This window comes from Heterodontus francisci, chromosome 19 (genome assembly GCF_036365525.1).
Source record: "Heterodontus francisci isolate sHetFra1 chromosome 19, sHetFra1.hap1, whole genome shotgun sequence".
In the NCBI taxonomy this organism is placed as follows: domain Eukaryota; kingdom Metazoa; phylum Chordata; class Chondrichthyes; order Heterodontiformes; family Heterodontidae; genus Heterodontus; species Heterodontus francisci.
This window is the reverse complement of record NC_090389.1, coordinates 50668268-50686691: the sequence shown is the minus strand read 5'-3', so window position 1 is coordinate 50686691 and position 18424 is coordinate 50668268. Positions and strand designations below refer to the sequence as shown.

Below are 18424 nucleotides of genomic sequence, written 5' to 3'. Positions count from 1 at the left end.
GCTGTCCCAGCATTCCAAGCGCGGCGGCGCCCGTTTACTGGTCAGTGGCGCCGTCTCCGCTGGTAGGTGAGGCCGAGCTGGACTGGTGGTTAGAGGATCACGGCCGGCCCCGACTCCTGGGCTGTCAGTTGGTGATGCGGGGCGTCAAACAAAACAGAAACAGCTCCCTTAGACTGCTTACTTTTATCACTTTGCTGGAATTGTTTAATGTTTTTTAAAACCGGGGGTGTCCCGTCCTCTGCGGGGCACTCACCATATGGTAGGGGTGGGGAGTTTACACGTCCATGCTGTCATGAGCAATGCGGAGAACAGTTAACTGTTGCTGTTTTGTTTACACCAGTAGATACCTACTCGCATTTCAATGTGTTGAGACACATCAATAAAAAGCTGGGTCACTTACAATACAAGAAAGCACAAGCTTCATTAAATGAAAATGTCCTATTTAGCCCATGAAGTTGAACTGAGCAAGCGTCATGAAGAAATGTAAGTCAATAACAAATTAGTTGGGGTAAACTAAATTCTCTTGTACCTTTTGAGTATTGCTCAATAAATCAAAGTCGTGTTTAACTTTGACTAGAGAATAAGTTGGTGTGATTCCAGTTTAAATTTGCACCAATTTATCTGAGGTCATTGATCTGAAATGTTAACAAAAGCAGAAAATACTGGAAATAATTAACAGCTCAGGCAGCATCTGTGGCGGGGGAAATAGTTAACGTTTTTGGTCTGTGACCTTTCATTAGAACTGGCAAAAGTTAGAAATGTATTCGGTTTTGAGCAAGAGAGGGGAGGGGGAAGAAGAGCAAAAGGGAAGGTCTGTGATAGGGTGGAGGACAGAAAAGATTCAATGACAATAGGTTTCATGGTACAAAGACAAAGCAGGTAGTAATGGGACAAGAAACAAAAGATGTGTCTGGATGAGATGTAAGTGGCAGGCTAACAGCTGTTTTGAGTAATCCCAAGTAAAGGAATTAAGAAAGAAATGGGAGGGCAACCAGCAAAGAAAAAAGTGGGAACTGAGTATTATACTTGCTGTTTTTGTTTGATTTCCAACATCTGCAGTATTTTGCTTTTGTATTCGTGAACTGAAACGTTAACTGTTTCCCTCTCCACAAATACTTCCTGAACTGCTGAGTATTTCCAGCATTTTCTATTTTTATTCCAGGTTTCTAGCATCTGCAGTATTTTGCTTTTGTATTGGTGTAGTTGAGCAAACCAGTTTGTCAGATTTTCTCATCTTTTTAGGCATGTACACCTTGCCTTTAATGGGAACTTGCATTGTGGGGAATTTGCTGTCAATTATCCCATATTTTTCTCTGCCTGCCGTGTATCATTTGGCATCCCAGTGAACTGCATATTGCATTTGTTCAAATAAATTTCCATCAGTGCTTACAAAAGTCAGTTATACTGATGATTGTTTATGCAGAGCAAACCAAATTAAGTGGATTTATTTTACATTAAAATGGATATACATATGGGACATGTGTTGTTCTTCAGGAGCTTCTGAGGAATTAATAGCAAGACAATATAAATTCAAATATATAGCCCTTCCTAGAGGGGAAATGTATTCAACCACCAGATGTATAACTGTCTCTGGACTCTTTGGGAATACAAAAATGCTCTTCTGCCCCTCAATTTAAAAAAAGGTTAAATATAGTAAACAGTTGGATGGATGCTAGACCACTGATCAATAGAATCATAGCTATACTTACCACAAGAATCATCCATGTGTGGCAGCATTATGGTTGTGGTATATCAGGGAAATGTAATCACAGATTTAAAACCTGAAATGAAAGCTGTACTATTCCATTACCATTCAACTTATCAATTTCAGTTTAATTGGAATAACAGAAAAGGGCCAGAATTTGCTGTCAAGATAATGGCAGGGCGCTGTTATTTATGGGTAAATGGTACAACAACTTAAAGCGGGCAACAGACCACAGTTAAATGTGAATTTCCAAAAGTAGTTGTCTGAGTTGTGCTGTTCCACCGTTAGCTTTCTGAAAACAACACCTTGCCCTTAGCTTCGCCTTTCTTTTAGTGACTTGCTGTATTTTCCCATTAATTGTCCATTAAATTTGCCACAGAAAGTTTTGTGGAAAGCATCTTTTAAACAGTGAAGTGTTATTGACTACCAATCAACTCTTGTGCCTGGAGACTAGCCTTTAGTAAGCTGTGTACATGGGCTACTAAATCCCCTTATTCCTCCACAGAAAATATTCTGATTTGTGTTTCTCCGCTCCATAATGGATGGTCTCACAATTCCCCACATTGAACTCTATCTCCTATAGTTTGCCTGCTTACTTGGTCTGCGCCCTTTATAACTTCCTTCTGCGATCCACATAATCTACCGTACCTCCTTAGTGTTGTCTGCAAACTTGAATATACAAGTCTCTATTCCTTCATCCAAGTTATTCGGCTGGATTTTGCTGTAGCAGTAACAGTGAGGCTAACAGAGCTCACTAGTATTCACGTGGAAATGTGACAGCAACTTCCAGTTACCCGTGAATGCAGTTAAACAAGGAAATCTAGAAGCTGCTGTCGCCATTTATTTGCCAATCGGAGCAAAAACTGGCCCATAAGTATATATGGTGAAAAACTGAGGCCGCAGTACAGATTCCTGGCGAATGCCATTTGTCACATCCTACCAATCAAATAACAAGCCCTTTATCCCTATACTATCTCCTACCTCCCAAACAATAGAGAAAGCAGCACAAAAAGAAGATAGAATAAAATACTTGTAGAAAAATTTAGATTGGTTGTGTAGTAGGATAGACAAATAACACAGGAGTTTTAGTTGAGAAATATAAAGTATTACACATTGGTTGAGCAAAAATATGAAGACATACAATAAATACAGCTGGAGGTAATAGAAGATCTATAACTTTCAATATCTAGACATTGTGACAAAAGTAATAACAATGCTAAAAGATGCTAGGGGCAATAGAATACAAGGCTTGAGGTTATGCTGATGCTTTGCATACAATACGCTGGTCAGACTATACTTTCGCACTGTGTTCAATTCTGATCACTGTGCAGAGAAAAAAAAAGCAACAAGACTGCTCCTATGTGGAATGAGGATGAATTATAAAGATAGGTTAGAAAAGTTCCAGCTCTGCAGAGGGGAGCCCAAATCCCCACATAATTTGCATCCCTTCTGCCATTGCCTGCTGGGCTTGTGGGAAGGGCACAGATTTTTTTTCCCAAATACATTGGGCTGCCCAATAATGTAGTTGGAGCTAAAATGTATAAGAAAAAGGAGTAGGAGTAGACCATTCGGCCCCTTGAGCCTGCTCTGCCATTCAGTAAAATCATGACTGATTATCTCAGCTGCGCTTTGCCGGACTATCCCCATATCCTTTGATTCCCTTAATATTCAAACATCTATCAATCTCTGGCTTGAATATGCTCAATGACTGAGCATCCACAACTCTGAGGTAGAAAATTTCAAAAGTTCATAACCCTTTGAGTGAATAAATGTACTTTCATAAAAACAAAATACTGCGGATGCTGGAAATCTTAAATAAAAACGTTAACTCTGTTTCTCTCTCCACAGATGCTGCCAGACCTGCTGAGTATTTCCAGCGCTTTCTTTTAAATGTACTTTCATCTTGGTCCTAAATGGCTGACCCCTTATTCTGAGACTGTGACCCCCTAGTTCAAGACTCCCCAGCTAGGGGGAATATCCTCCCTGCATCCATCCTGTGAAGCCCATTCAGAATTTTATATATTTCAATGAGATCACCTCTCTTCTAAACTCTCGGGAAAATAGGCCTAGTCTACTAATCTCTTCTCATAGGACAATCCCCTCATCCCAGGAATCAGTCTGGTGAACCATTGCATTCCCTCTAAGGCAAATATACCCTTCCTTAAGTAAGGAGACCAAACTGTACACATTGCTCCAGGTGAGTTCTCGCAAGGCCCTATACAATTGCAGTAATGCATCCTTGCTCTGATATTCCAATCTCTTTGTAATAAAGGCGAACTTATCATTTGCTTTCCTAATTGCTTGCTATCCCTGCATGTTAATTTCCTGTGATTTATGTACAAGGACACTAGATCCCTTTGAATACCAATATATTCCAATCTCACACCATTTAAAAAAAATTCTACTTTTCTATTTTTCCTGCCAAAATGGATAGCTTCACATTTCTCACATTGTATTTCATCTGCCATGTTCTTGCCCACTCTCTTAACCTGTCTGTTTCCTTTTGCAGCCTCTATGCATTGTAAGTGGAATTTTCGCATTTGTTGTTAAAGGAATAGAGTATAAAAGTAGGGAAGTATTGCTGCAACTGTACAAGGCATTAGTGAAACTGTACCTGGAGTATTGTGTACAGTTTTGGTCCCCTTACTTGAGGAGGGATGTAGTTGCACTGGAGGCAGTTTCAGAGGAGGTTCACTAGATTGATTCCAGAAATTCCACAGACTCATGAGCCTTTGAGAGAAGTAATTTCTCATCTCTGTTTTTAATCTGCTACCCCTTATCCTAAAACTATGTCCTCTCGTTCTAGATTGCCCCACAAGAGGAAATATCCTCTCTACGTCTACTTTGTCAATTCACTACCCCAGAGTGCGGTGGATGCCAGGACATTGAGTAAATTTAAGGAGGAGAGAGACAGATTTTTAATTAGTAATGGATTGAAGGGTTATGGAGAACGGGCAGGAAAGTGGAGTTGAGGCTGAGATGAGATCAGCCATGATCGTATTGAATGGCAGAGCAGGCTTGAGAGGCTGAATTGCCTACTCCTGCTCCTAGTTCTTCTGTTCTTATGTCCTCACAGCTTACTTTCCCACCTATCGTCAGCAAACTTGGATATGTTACCACGCAGTCCCCTTATCTGTCATCTAAGATATAGATTGTAAATAGCAGAGTTGCTAGCACTAATCCTTGTGATACCCCACTAGTTACAGCCAAACATGGCCCGTTTATTCGTATTTCATATTTTCTTTCTGTTAATCAATCCGCAATCCATGCTAATATTTCCCCCAATCAGATGAGCCTTAATTTTATGTAATAATCTCATTTGTGGCATCTTAACAAATTTCTTTTGAAAATCTAAATACGTTATGCCCACTAGTTCCCCCTTATCAATGTTACCAGTTATTTCAACAAAAAGTTCTTATTAGATTTATCAAACACTTTCCTTTTCATCAGTCTCATGTTGGCTCTTCTCAATCATGTTATGATTTAAGTGCCCTATTATCACATCCCTAATAATCGATTCTAGCATTTTCCCTTCTACTGATGTCAGGCTAACTGGTCTACAGTTCCCTGTTTTCTTTCTTCCTCCTTTCTTGAAAAGCAGGATTACATTTGCTCCCTTCCAAGCCACAGGAATGATCTAGAATCTAGGGATTTCTGTAAGATCATAATCAAATGCATCCACTGTTTCTAGCCACTTTTAAAACCCTACAGTATAGGCCATTGGGTCCAGGGGATTTGTCAGATTTTAGTCCCATTAATTTTTCCAGTACTATGTCCTTACTAGTACTAATATCGTTAAGTTCCTCATTTTCACTAGACCCTTGATTCTCCACTCATTCTGGAATGTTTTTGTCTTTTACTGTGAAGATAGTTATAAAGTATTTGTTTACTGTCTCTGCCATTTCCTTATCATTATCATTTCTCCTGTCTCTGCCTCTAATGGACAAGTTTATTCTTGCTAATCTCTTTTTACATATCTATAGAAACTTTTACAATCTGTTCTTCTGTCCTGTCTAGTTTATTCTCATATCCTATTTCCTTTTTTTTTAATCAATTTCTTGGTCATTTTTTGCTGAATTTTAAAATCCTTCCAATCTTTAGCCTTATTGCTCTTTTTGGCAACATTATAAGTTTAATTTAATATTATCTTTAATTTCTCTTGTTAGCCAAAGTTGGGTTTTATTTCCTTAAGGGAATGTATAATTGTGAATTATGAATTAATTATTTAAAAGTTTACCATATTAACTTGGGTACTAGCAGGCTGAGCTATTAGCTGAGTGCCTTTTCTTGTTATTGACTTCTTGCGGGTTTTTTTTGAACATTTTTATTTGAAATTGTATGGGAATCAGAATCAGTGCAATTTTGTGTTCCATTTCTTTCTCTGTCTAGATTAAGCCTGAGAACTGCGCTGCTTCAGCAAATGGAAGACCAGCTTGAATGTCAGATGAATGAGAAAAAACTGCAAGCAGTTGAGTTTGAGTTAGCTAATGAAAGAAATACATCACTTTTAAAAGTAAGTCATCATTGCCCAAGGCCTTGAGTTGTTTATCTTTGCATGTCTTTAAAATTTGGGCAAAATTCTGAATCTGCTTACTTCTATTGCACCTAATTTTGTTAATCAGGAGTTTACATAAACTTCTGATGCCTTGTTCTCCTCTCTGAATTTTTAGAATGAACATAATGCATGCAAAAATTCAAAGAGAAAATGCTTGTTATAATCTTTGCTAGTATAGTTTAGGTCACAGGTATTGGCTGGTGATTTTATTGCATATTTTTCATATCTCTACAACTTTGTACGTAACAACATCAAATCATTTGTCATTCTTTTTGCACTGCCATGGCTACATCTTTGGATTATATTTACCTTTAAGCTGTTGAATGGGGTAACAGAAATCTTCTTTCTTCCATATGATGGGAAATTACTGTTGATAATAGTTTGAACTGAAAGCTGTTTGCTGCTGGATTGAAAAGACCTCTCCTGGCTGCTCCCATCTCTTTCTCATGGAACTCCAAAACCCACTGAAGACACATGAACTCCAAGAGAGAAAAGTCTCCTACAGTGAACAAGGTTTAAGAAGAATACTGGGCCCCAACGAAAAGCAAGATCTACCTACAATCAAGGACTCTACAGTGAGCTCGAAGAACTGTAATAAAAACTCTTCAGATATTGCCTCAAACCTTTCCACTTTATTTTTTCTTCTGCTCTTTTCTGTCTCCTTTTGCATGTGTGTATCGCGTATGCATGCTAGCGTGGGGCGTGGCGTTAACCAAATTAGAGGTTAAGATTAATAAATTTCAACCTTTCTTTAAACCTAAGAAAGCCTGTTTGTGCTGGTTTCTTTGCCTTATAATTGACAAGCGGTGCACAAGCATTTACCAAGGGGGGGTTAAAAACAGAGTGCGTTTAAAATTAAACCCTGTTACAGTAAGATCAGGTGAAGGCTGAAAGGGACCGCTGGACCTCTTTCTCACCTGGTCGTAACAGAAATTTGGATACTAGCGTCCGGAATTGACCTACAGACAAACGAGTGAAATTGGAAGTGGGAAGCCAAATTGTTCCCAATCAAAAAAAAAAAGCAAGTTTTCAGTACAGGTTTTCTCGTGGTTGTGTGCTTGAATAGTAACATGTCTGCGACTGAAGCTAGAATCTCTCCAAGCCAGGGTGAAGTTACTTGGGATAAGTTAAAAGCACTGTCTGTGGAGGAAATGAGGAAAATGGCTGAGCAGTGTAGGATCACGGTACGTGGCAAGGCCAGGAAGTATGAACTCCTAAGGCTAGTGGCTAACCATTTTTCCCTTGAATCCGAAGAAGCCGAAACAGGGTTAGAAACAGACCCAGACAGGATACTGCTAGCAAAGATGCAATTGGAACAAAGGAAACTTGAATTAGAAGACAGGGAAAGAGAGAGGCTTCCAGAAGGAACGAGAAGAAAAAGAGAGGAGAGAGAGAGAGAGAGAAAAAGAAAGACAGGAGAAGGAATGAGAGAGAGAGAATATTGCAGAAAGAATGCAAAGGAAGAGAGCTGAAGCGGCTTGAGTTAACTAGGGGTAACAGAGTAACACCATGAAAGCATGGCCAATATGGAGAAGCATAATTCAGGGCTGGATACAGAATTGTTAAAACTAGCTAATCGAATCCCAACATTCAATGAGGAAGATGTAGAAAAATCTTTTTGTGGTCTTTTGAGAAACTGACAAGGCAGCTAAAATGGCCAGCTGAGACATGGTCTCTTTTACTACAAAGCAAGTTAACTGGAAAAGCCCATGAGGTTTATTCCCTGTTGCCAGATGAGAGTTCATCAAATTATGAACTGACCAAAAATGCTATCCTCGGGGCATACGAATTAGTACCCGAAACCCATTGCCAAAAGTTTGGAACCCTCAAGAAGCAAGCTAATCAAACTTATCTGGAGTTTCAAAGAAGTAAGTTGCTGGCTTTTGACCAGTGACTGAGGGCTCTTAAAGTACAGCTCAGCTATGAGAATCTCAGAGAAGTAATTCTGTTAGAGGAATTTAAACACTCTCTCCCACTCTCAATAAAGACCTATGTAGAGGAGCAACGGGCTCAGGGAGCCCAATAAGCGGCCGTTCTGGCCAATGAGTTTGCTTTAATTTATAAGTCGGTTTCCCAGAGGAGAACCTTTCCTAATCACCCCCACAAATCCGAAAAGGACAAAGGGTGGGAAGGTGATTTCCGCCCAGGCAGTCCTGGGAGAGAAAGAAAAGCAAGAGAGACGGGGCCCTCCGCCAACCAAAAGGAAGGTGCTGTGAGCAAGAGTGAGACCCGGAGACTTGTGTGCTTCCATTGTAATAAAGCAGGGCATTTAAAAGCTGACTGCTGGAAACTAAAGGGAAAATCGGTAGGGTTAATCAGATCACACCCGCTCAGTGAAGAAAGAGACCCTGATGGAAAGCACAGCAGAACAAGCTGTGGCTTTAACTGCAGTAAGAGTGAGACCCAGGTAGCTTACTACTGCAAGTGCAGGAAAATTTAATAGGATTCCTGAAGGTTATCTGGGTTTTGTGTCTGAAGGGAAAGTAACCTCTTGTGTGGGGCAAGCAAGCCCACAGTGATTCTCAGGGGCACAGGGCACTAAATCCCCTTTACTGGGAAAGACATTTTTGCATATTAACAGACAGTGCTTTGAACAAAGGAACTATCCCCTGCTCCAATACAATCCACAAACAGATGTGGTCAAACCAGTAAGTCACATGACTAACCTGCTTGGCAGTCTGGGTTTTTTTCTGAATTGTACAGTTTGAACTGAAAGCTGTTTGTTCCTGGATTGAAAAGACCTCTCCTAGCTGGCTCGCCACAGCCTCTCCTGTCTGCTATCTCTTTCTCATGGAACTCCAAAACCCACTGAAGACACATGAACCCCAAGAGAGAAAAGTCTCCTACAGTGGACAAGGTTTAAGAAGAATACTGGGCCCCAACGAAAAGCAAAATCTACCTACAATCAAGAGCTCTACAGTGAGCTTCAAGAACTGTAACAACAACTCTTCAGATATTGCCTCAAACTTTTCCACTTTATTTTTTCTTCTGCTTTTTTCTGTCTCTTTCTGCATGTGTGTATCGCGTATGCATGTTAGCGTGGGGAGTGGCATGTATCCGTAGGCGTTAACCGAATTAGAGTTTAAGGTTAATAAATTTCAACCTTTCTTCTTTAAACCTAAGAAAGCCTGTTTGTGCTGGTTTCTTTGCCTTATAATTGGAAAGCGGTGAATAAGGATTTACCAAGGGGGAGCTAAAAACAGTGTGTTTAAAATTAAACCCTGTTACAGTAAGACCAGGTGAAGGTTGAAAGGGACCCCTAGACCTCTTCCTCACCTGGTCGTAACAAAACATTTAATGTCTTTGTATAATGACAACTTTAACAGAGCCATTAACCTGTTTTATTTAGCACTTTGGAATTTTCCTCTCTCTCGTTCTTTCTAAGATGAAAATATGGCAATTTGTTTAGGAAGATTAGGAATGGGTGCAAAAGAGATTCACTGAGCGATGAGACACAAAGAAAGACTAGAGGAACTGGGACTTTTTCATTAGAACAAAGGAGGTTAAGAGGAGATCTGATAGAAGTGTTGAAAATTTGGAGCTTTTGGTAAATCAGGAAAACCTTTCCTACTGGTCAGTGAGTTAGTGATTAGAGGGTATAAAGTGCGCATTTCCGATAAGTTTACTCCCCGCAGTTTCGTTGTCAGAGATGCAACCATAAATTTAACCTCATTACCAAAAGAACGAAAAGAGAACTGGCACAGGTACAGTGGGCTGAGGAGCCTCCTGTGCTATTAAAATTCTATAATACATTGCATCCTTATGGTGCTGAAATCGAGACTTTAATCCATCTATCCCATAACCTCAAATCTTTTGAGTTTCTCTAGTTCTTGCAGTCTAACCTTTCACATACAGTCATCTCGCTTTTAATCGCAACTAACTTATCGTGTCACTTCTTTTTCCTCTTTTATGATCTTCAGTTGATTTAGTTTCAAAAATTCCCTTTTGCCCTTTGTGTTCCTTGTCTGGAAAGTTGAATTTGCTTTTTCTCTAGCTTTTTATGATGCACTTTTTGATGTCTTGGATCTGCAATGAAATCTTGCTTCTTTGAAGTTTTATGAAGCCTTAAGTAGGAATTGTCTATTTTAATGGGATATCGTTTGAGACTTAAAGCAACATGCGGTTGGAAGTATAGACCAATGTACCTCTTTTTTTTTGCTGTACACAGCCTGTTCATTTCAGTGCATGGTACCTTTAAATTTTTGCACGTGACTACACATGCATGATATCTTAAAGAGGGCAACTTATGAGCAGTTTACGCATTATCTTCCAGGTTGCTGTGCGGCTGCAGCCTATGAGGAATATTGGTGTAGACTTGTTCTAGTGACTCCACGTCATACTTTGGTCAGCCGAGCTATGCACTGTATGCAGGTTTTGCAAATTTGCTTGTTTAGATATGCAGTGTTCTGCATTTTTTTAAATTAAGAAGTGATGACTCAGATAATCTTTGCAAATATTAAGTTCATGGGAAGCTGGTGTGACTTTCTTCCTCACCTTTATGCAAAAACGGTACTATATTTATGCCATAAAATCAGTTTCAAAACATGCTGCAGTTTTCTCCAGGTCGAATATTCTTCCTTTTGGAGAGTTCTTGAAAATATTGTTACGAAGCAGCTTTTTTTTTCTCTTGCCAATTTTCTACTGTGAATTATTTGAGTTCACTTCTACAGATGTTCATGGATGAGCCTTGGTAATTTCAGCAAGCTAGTAGCTATTCAACAGCTAGTAGCATTGCAGCTGAACCTGGTCCTGCCTTCAGCTGACATGCACACTTGAGCACTTCTAGCTGAGACCAATTGTAGTGTTACTATTGGTGCATTAGAGATCAATTAATAGCACAGATCAAATATTAAATCTGAGATCTCGCAGTCCTCCTCCAATGCCTCTCCACTGTTGTCCAGCTGGGTGGGTCTGAACACACCTGGTTCCATTCTTAACTATCTAATGGTAGCCTTGTATCACTTGCAATGGCTTCTTTTCCTGCTCCCCCACTGTTACCTCTGATGTCCTCTGTGATCTATCCTTGGCTAAACCCGCCCACCCTCCAATTCTCATCTACGTGCTGCCCTTCGGCAATAGCATCCAAAAACGTCAGTGTTAGTTTTCACACATATGCTGACAATACCCAGCTCCATCTCACCACAGGAGACCCTTTAATTTTGTTTTTGTTGTGAGTGGTCTATTCATTTAAGTGCCTTTAAATTTACCTTTAATTTTTTTTGCCTGGTTGTGCACATCTGGTATCTTAAAGGGCGCAACTTCCGCACAGTGCCTTCCAGGTTGCTGCACAGCATGCACCCAAGAGGGAGCATTGCTCACCACCATCTCTCTCCCTCCTCTGTTGCTAAATTATCAGGTTGCTTTTCTGACATCCAGTACTGGATGAGCAGAAATTTCTTCCAGTTAAATATTGGGAAGACTGAACCCATTGTCTTTGGTCCCCACCTCAAGCTCCATTCCTTAGCTACTGACTCTATCCCTCTCTCTGGCAATTATCTGAAGCTCAGACAGACTGTTCACAATTTTGGTGTCATATGACCTTGAGATGAACTTGTGACCACATATCCACACCATCAATAAGACCATCTATTTCCACCTCTGTAACATTGCCTGATTCTGCCTCAGCTCATCTGCTGCCAAAATGTTCATCCATGCCTTTGCTACCTATAGACTTGACTATTCCATCGCACTCCTGGCCAGCCTCCCACATTCTACCCTCCGTAAACTTGAGGTCATCCAAAACTCTGCTGCCCGTGTTCTTAGTTGCATCAAGCCCCGTTCACCCATCTTCCCAATTTTATTTGCTCTACCATTGGTGGCCATAACTTCAGCTGCTTCGGCCCTTATCTCTGGAATTCTCTCCCTAAACCCCTCTGCCTCTCTACCTGTCTTTCCTCCTTTAAAAAGCTCTTTAAAACTTTTAAAGCATTTGGCCATCTGCCCTAATATCACCTTATGTGGCTTGGTGTCAAATTTTGCTTTATAACACTCCTGTCAAGTGCCTTGGGACATTTTATTACGTTAAAGGCACTATATGAATACAAGTTGTGGTATCTATGTATGTATATATGTATGGCTCAGGAACTCATCAAGGAAGGTTGTACCCCTATCTGTTCAGCGGAAACGGAGTGGGTGGGCAGTTAAAATGCCCCTGGGTTACTTATCTGCTGGAAAAGTTCCTGGATCCTGCTGATTGCTGTTTATATACTGGCTTCTGGAAAGGTGGCTAAGCTGCCTGCCCAAAACCACTAGGTTCCTTCTTTTAAATATTATCAGTTGTGACCTGATGGCATCATTGGGTCCGGACTGCGATTTTTAACTCTGGTATGTGGCTTTTCCAACAGGCTAACGAGAGTCCGGATCTGCCAGGGCTAGCCCCCATAAGGAAAGTCATGGCCTCTCCTGCCCCAACGCAGCCATTCCCAAGAGGCTATCCTGGAATTCCCTTGCCCATATCTATCTTTATGATGTTAGGTGGCCAAGGGCAGCCCGATTTCTCTGGAGGATGCCAGCCAGCAGTTCCTGTTGATGAGGCCTGGAGGTTAAAATATCTTGCCTGTTTTCTGATGCAGAGGCTGAGTTTCTAACTTGCCTCATCACCCACCCTCCCGGGGTTATTAAACCTACTGAACCATTCCAACTGTTTCATCGTTGATATTTAACCCAGTTTTCCTTTACATTTTTGTTCAACTCTAAAACAAACTTATTCCTAGCTTACTTGTGAGGAATTGGGAGGCCGTGAAAGAAGAAGGAACCGATGTGCTAAAAATGCATATTTCCCTGCTCGGGCACACACACGTACTACATTAGCAAGCTGTCTTGTATATAGCATTTTCCCTAGATAGGGAGTGACCCCTTAAACTCTTCAGACCTTATGAAATATAGATTCACTATAGTTGAGTCTAATGCAAAGGACCAAAGATGTACAGGCTAGGATCTGCGACCTGCTAGTTGAAAGGCGCACACTTTATTTGTCATGCTAATCAGTGTAAATGTTAACGGTTTAATTTTTAGACAAACACTGAAATGAGAATTTTAATCTTAAGGTTATGAATGTATTTTGAAAGTAATAAAGGATAGTGACTTAAATGTTTGACTGAATCTTTGTTAAGGATGTTTTTTTTTTGTAGGATTTGGAAATAGCAGAGGAAAAATTAAGAGCCAGAGCACACATGCATTTGCATCCTACTGTTATCAGCCTTGAGGTACATGCCCACTTCCTGTGCTGTTGAGTATCATTGTTGCACCAGCATTTTAATTCAGCTTATTGATTTTGAAAATGTGAATAATCATTATTATAGGGGAGTGTGTAGAGTGACTTTCTTGAGCTGGAGTACAGAGCCCCCTAGTGTATGTGAGGAAGATTAAAGCTTGCAGGGGAAATAATTTTTAAAAATTTAACTTTTTTGGAGTGAGGGAAGCTAAAATGGTATTGTTTAGCATGTAAGCTCATATCAGAAGCATGTAGTCAATATTCTGATGCATGCCTCAATTGTAAATAAAAAATCAAACTTGGCACATCCATGCTGTAACTTGCATAGTACAGTGTGTGACAAAAGGCGTTACATTCTGATTCCAGTAGAATCAGCTGCTGTTTGCAGTTTTCTTCTGCAAAACAGCATTCCTTGTACCTTCTTATGGCTGTCTGTAAAGCGACATGGAGAGATGCAAGGGAACAGATTGTCTGCATGGCTTCTTGCCTTTGGATGGTGTGTGATGCAGAGTGACGTGAACTTGAGAGGGTAAAGGTAACGACCTAACACGCTTGCCAAAAAATCCAATTCTGGTCTTTTACTGTTATTTACTTCTACGTTTTATAGAAGTTCTATAGAACCTCAAATCATAATCTATAATTTCTTCCCTTCTGTTACAAAAGGAGAAAACGCACAATAATTCACTTTCACAGTTCACTTGTTGCCCTTGATGAATAATATGCTGCAGCTTGATGATTGTACACAGTTGAAAAAAAACTTGGCAGCCCCCTTTAATAGCAACTTGCTCATGTGGTTTATTTTCCATCTTGGATTTTCATGTTAAAAATAATAGTTAATCTTTGGAATTCTCTTCCACAGCGAACAGCGGAGGCTGGGTCATTGAGTTAGACAGATTATTGATCTATAAAGGAGTCAAGATTTAGGGGAGCCGGCAGGAAAGTGGAGTTAAGGCCACAGTCAGATTAGCCATGATCTTATTGAATGGCAGAGCATGCTCAAGGGACTGACTGGTCTACTCCTGCCTCTATTTATTTAGTATAATCTTATAATTCGAATGATATAGGGGACTTGTCATTTTCAGTGCCCAGTCAATGTGACAAGACAATTATAGAAGCTAATCGGATGCTAGAACATATAGACACACCAATAGAATACAGGTTAAGAAGAGTTGTATTTGGACTTCAGAATGTACCAGTTAAGCTACACTTGCAATATTGAGTCAGCTTTGGTCACCACACCATAAAAAAGTGAGGGGGGAATTGAGACAAGAAACTATCCTGGAATTCCTTATCTACCATTTGTTAGAGCAGCATCACTGAAGGATTGCCATTGTTCACAAAGAAGGCTACCACCAGCTTCTCAGGGCACTTCAGAATGGGGAATAAATGAGGCCTTGCCAACTTTGTCCACATCTCAAGAAAAGTCTTTTTTTTTTTTAAAAACTCGTCTCCTTTACATGTTAGCAATGGCAGAGTCCTAGACACAGGTTGGTTTGTAAATGATAAATTGGGTGAAGAGACCTGAAATGGAAAGGGAGGAAACAATGAGAAGAAATGCACAGTGCAAGAATAAAAGAGCAAAGTTTTTATTCTATTCTGAAGATTGATGTGCTTTGCCTGCAAACGGAAGGAGTTTGTAATGTTCGTGAGAATATAGTTGACTAGAATACAATTATATTTGCTATTTGTGAAACTTCTGTTTGTTCTATGCAGACCAGATACTGGACATCCGTTGAAGGACAACTGCCTAAATGGGAACAGTTTTTACTGGGGAAAACAAATAGTCCTGTTGGAGTGACGAATTCAAGACACAAAAAATCACAGAAGAAAGAACCTCAAGATAAAGTTACCATTAAAAGTAGTAATTTACCCCCATCCGCATTTGCTTTCAAGACACCTCCTCAGTCTCCACACTCAGAAAAACAAAAAGGAACAAAAGCTTATTTTTAAAAAGATGGATAATCTAGAAAGTGCTTCTGTTAACAATTAAACTTTGAAAAAATTTGTTAGGACAGAATTACTGTTAACTGAATAGATCATGGTATTTTTGCATGATATAATTTAATCCTTTGACTGCTAAATGACTGTTTTCAAAATTTCCCAAAACAGAACCAGCAAATGTTTTTTCCTTCTATTATGGGATATTATAAAATAAAGTTAGAGAAATCTATATCAGCACAAAGTAAGTGAAATTGACCAAATCAGCACAAAAGATCAGGGGATTCTATGCGTAAATTACATCAAGTGTAAACTGAGTTTCTGAAATCTTTAGCACTGGTTTAAAAATTTTGCCTGAAGCCAGCCTGCCCACAAAACTGGTCACGCCTCCAGATCAAAATAATGAGGATGACAAGTTTTCACGGATTGTGGCTGCTAGAGGAGGCTCTTCACATTGAACTCTTTTATTTAGGCGTGCAGGTGCTAGTAGGCACTTTTTAAAAAGTTTTTACATGTTAACTATTTAATTTACTAAGCAATTGGCTTATGTACACCAATGAAACTAGTAAATGGTTCAGCATAGTTATTTTCATGTCATTTTCAGTGATTTAAAATCAGGTTACTCACAGGTAGAAGGCGCAACACTTATTAAAATGCCAATTTTTTGTGATAAATCAGTTTTTATCTATATGAATAAAATTGTATTGGGTTACAAAATCAACAAACTTTGTTAAAGCGTAGGAAAAAAATTACTTACAATTGTACTGTTGATGGAATATTTTAAGTTTAAGATTGTGCAAATACTTTGGGCGGAAACTTGAACCATAACTTCACTTCGGAAAAACGTAATTTCAAGTGCAATTTGTACCCAGTTTCAAAATTGCACCCAAAGTGGAAACTCTACCCCTCAGCTTAGTTATCTAAATAAGGAAATACTGAATTTATAGTCAGGGCAGGTGATTTAGCATGATGCAACATCCAGGGAAACATTCTGGGGATATCTACTCTTTTTGTGCATGGTTTACTGTTTTGAATATTTGAGTTTTGCATAGAAATTCCCAAAGATAGTGAAAATGCAGCTTTCTGAGCATATTTGAGTGCTAGCGTCACTAACTCTAATTTTTGTGTATGTTTTGAATTGATTAGGTGCTAGGCTTAGATGGTTAAATTGCTATAATGGATGAGTTGAATTCCCATTATGGATTATTTTTACTGTTTTCGGTTGTCAAATATACCTATTTATTTGGATTCTGTTGGTTGAGGAAACCTACTTTTAATGCAAACCTGATTTTTCACACGTTTTGAGGCGCAATGTTTGGGAGAATAACACTATAATATTTAAGGATAAAGGCAATATATTTACACCAAAGACATAGCAGATTATCAATTAGTATATTTTTTATAAATGTATGACTATAAATGAGTACTGAAATGACCAGTAGGTTAATGATAATGAACCGCGCAGAATGGGAAACTCCTAGGCTGTGTTTACTTAGCTAATCAGTGCTGGGGTACTATTATTGACCTCTGTGGCCATGGGATAATGAAAAAATTAAGCCAAATCTCTCACTTTTCATTGTCCAGTGATGCATGCTGGTAAGGACATTTGTGAATTTTAGGTTTGTGCGGAATTGGCTTCTGCTGCCCATGTCAAATTGTTTAGGGTCTAGGCTCATTGTTGAAGAATGAGCACTTAGGTAAGATTGCAGAGGCCTGCTGACAGCAGTGAAGCCACATTTCAGGATGAATCCTTATATTTGATAGCACTTTAACGTAATAAAACGTTCCAAGGCACTTCACAGGTGCAATATAAAACAAAATATGATGCCAAGCCACTTGAGAAATTAGGTCAGATGACCAAATGCTTGGTCAAAGAGGTAGGTTTTAAGGAGTGTCTTAAAGTAGGATAGCAAGGTAGAGAGGTGTAGGGAGAGATTTCCAGAGCTTAGGGCCTAGACAGCTGAAGGCATGGCCACCAATGTGGAGTGATTAAAATTGAGGATGCTCAAGTTGAAGAGAATAATGGGAGAGTGATGATATTAACAAATATAATATTTTAAATCTTTGGAACTTATAGTTGTAATAGTGTTTCCTTTACTTGAAGGAGTTTGCTGTCAAATTACTTTATTTCTTGATATGGTTGACACTGCAAATAGGGGAAGTAAGAAAATTGATGGATGCAAGGAGAAAAAAAAGTCAAATATTCAGTTATACTTCAGTATTACATCAATACTGAGCTGCAGTGATAACATGAAAATATCTGTACTGCTGCAAAAAATGCGGCAGTCCTTAAATGAAGGAAAATGGGTTAAACTGTGCTGATGAGGAATGCCAGTTAGAAAATTTGTATCCTGGTATTTACAAAAGTTGACTTATGGTTTTTTGTATCCCACTTTTTTGACTTGTTTGAGTTATGATATATGTACTTTACAATTGCTAGATCAAACATCACGGCTCAGAATTTGATGGAAAAGAAATGGCTAGTTTACAGCAAATACTGTTATTAATGCATTAAAAAAAGCAGTTTGTAGCAAGGAAAAGAGAGACCATGTTGTGAAATGCCACAAATTGCTGTTTGCCTCACAAAAATGGGAGCTTGCTGTCATCCTCCCCATGCATGTCGTGACATTGCTGGATTTGCACCATAAATACAAATCAAACTCGCCTAGAAAGTTGGGGCTACTATTTCATGGCGTAAGAAACCTGTTAATGGGATGATTTATGCTTCTTACAAGCCACCAAAGTAAATTCTGGGACCATATGTTTTATTCAAAATTGTGCTTGATTAAAATATATTAATTTACAAATGTATTTGCCTAAGACTCTCACGTAAAATCCTCTGGCAATGGTACTGTCTTTAGATTGCTAAATTACTATGTCAGTATATCTCTGAGTCAAATATTGCATTTGTAATATATGGGAAATGATAAAATCTGTGCAACATGAAGTATTGTTATGGCCAGGTGAGGTGGGGGTGGTCTTAGACTCCCCTCTTGCCTTTCCTCTTATTCCT

General features: G+C 39.3%; 1 protein-coding gene across 4 annotated transcripts; it reads left to right on the top strand.

Annotated features, from left to right (window-relative positions):
• Positions 1-5: 5 nt before the first annotated feature.
• Positions 6-18220, top strand: cep15 (centrosomal protein 15). 4 transcript variants are annotated; one of them, XM_068051595.1, is made up of 5 exons: positions 6-62; positions 344-483; positions 6095-6218; positions 13391-13465; positions 15187-18220. In XM_068051595.1, exons 2-5 carry the CDS (start codon positions 428-430, stop codon positions 15421-15423), a joined length of 492 nt encoding a protein of 163 aa, XP_067907696.1. In that variant the 5' UTR covers positions 6-62; positions 344-427; the 3' UTR covers positions 15424-18220. The 4 variants fall into 4 exon arrangements, with proteins under 4 accessions (XP_067907696.1, XP_067907697.1, XP_067907700.1 ...); XM_068051596.1 differs by having other exon boundaries at positions 8-62; positions 341-483; XM_068051599.1 differs by lacking the exons at positions 6-62; positions 13391-13465 and having other exon boundaries at positions 71-483.
• The last annotated feature ends 204 nt before the right edge of the window (positions 18221-18424 follow it).

Coding starts and splice junctions, on each gene's coding strand:
- cep15 (XM_068051595.1), top strand. CDS start 428: ATGAAAATGTCCTATTTAGCCCATGAAGTTGAACTGAGCAAGCGTCAT. Junction 6,219..13,390: donor GAAATACATCACTTTTAAAA/GTAAGTCATCAT, acceptor TTTTTTTTGTAG/GATTTGGAAATAGCAGAGGA. Junction 13,466..15,186: donor CTACTGTTATCAGCCTTGAG/GTACATGCCCAC, acceptor TGTTCTATGCAG/ACCAGATACTGGACATCCGT.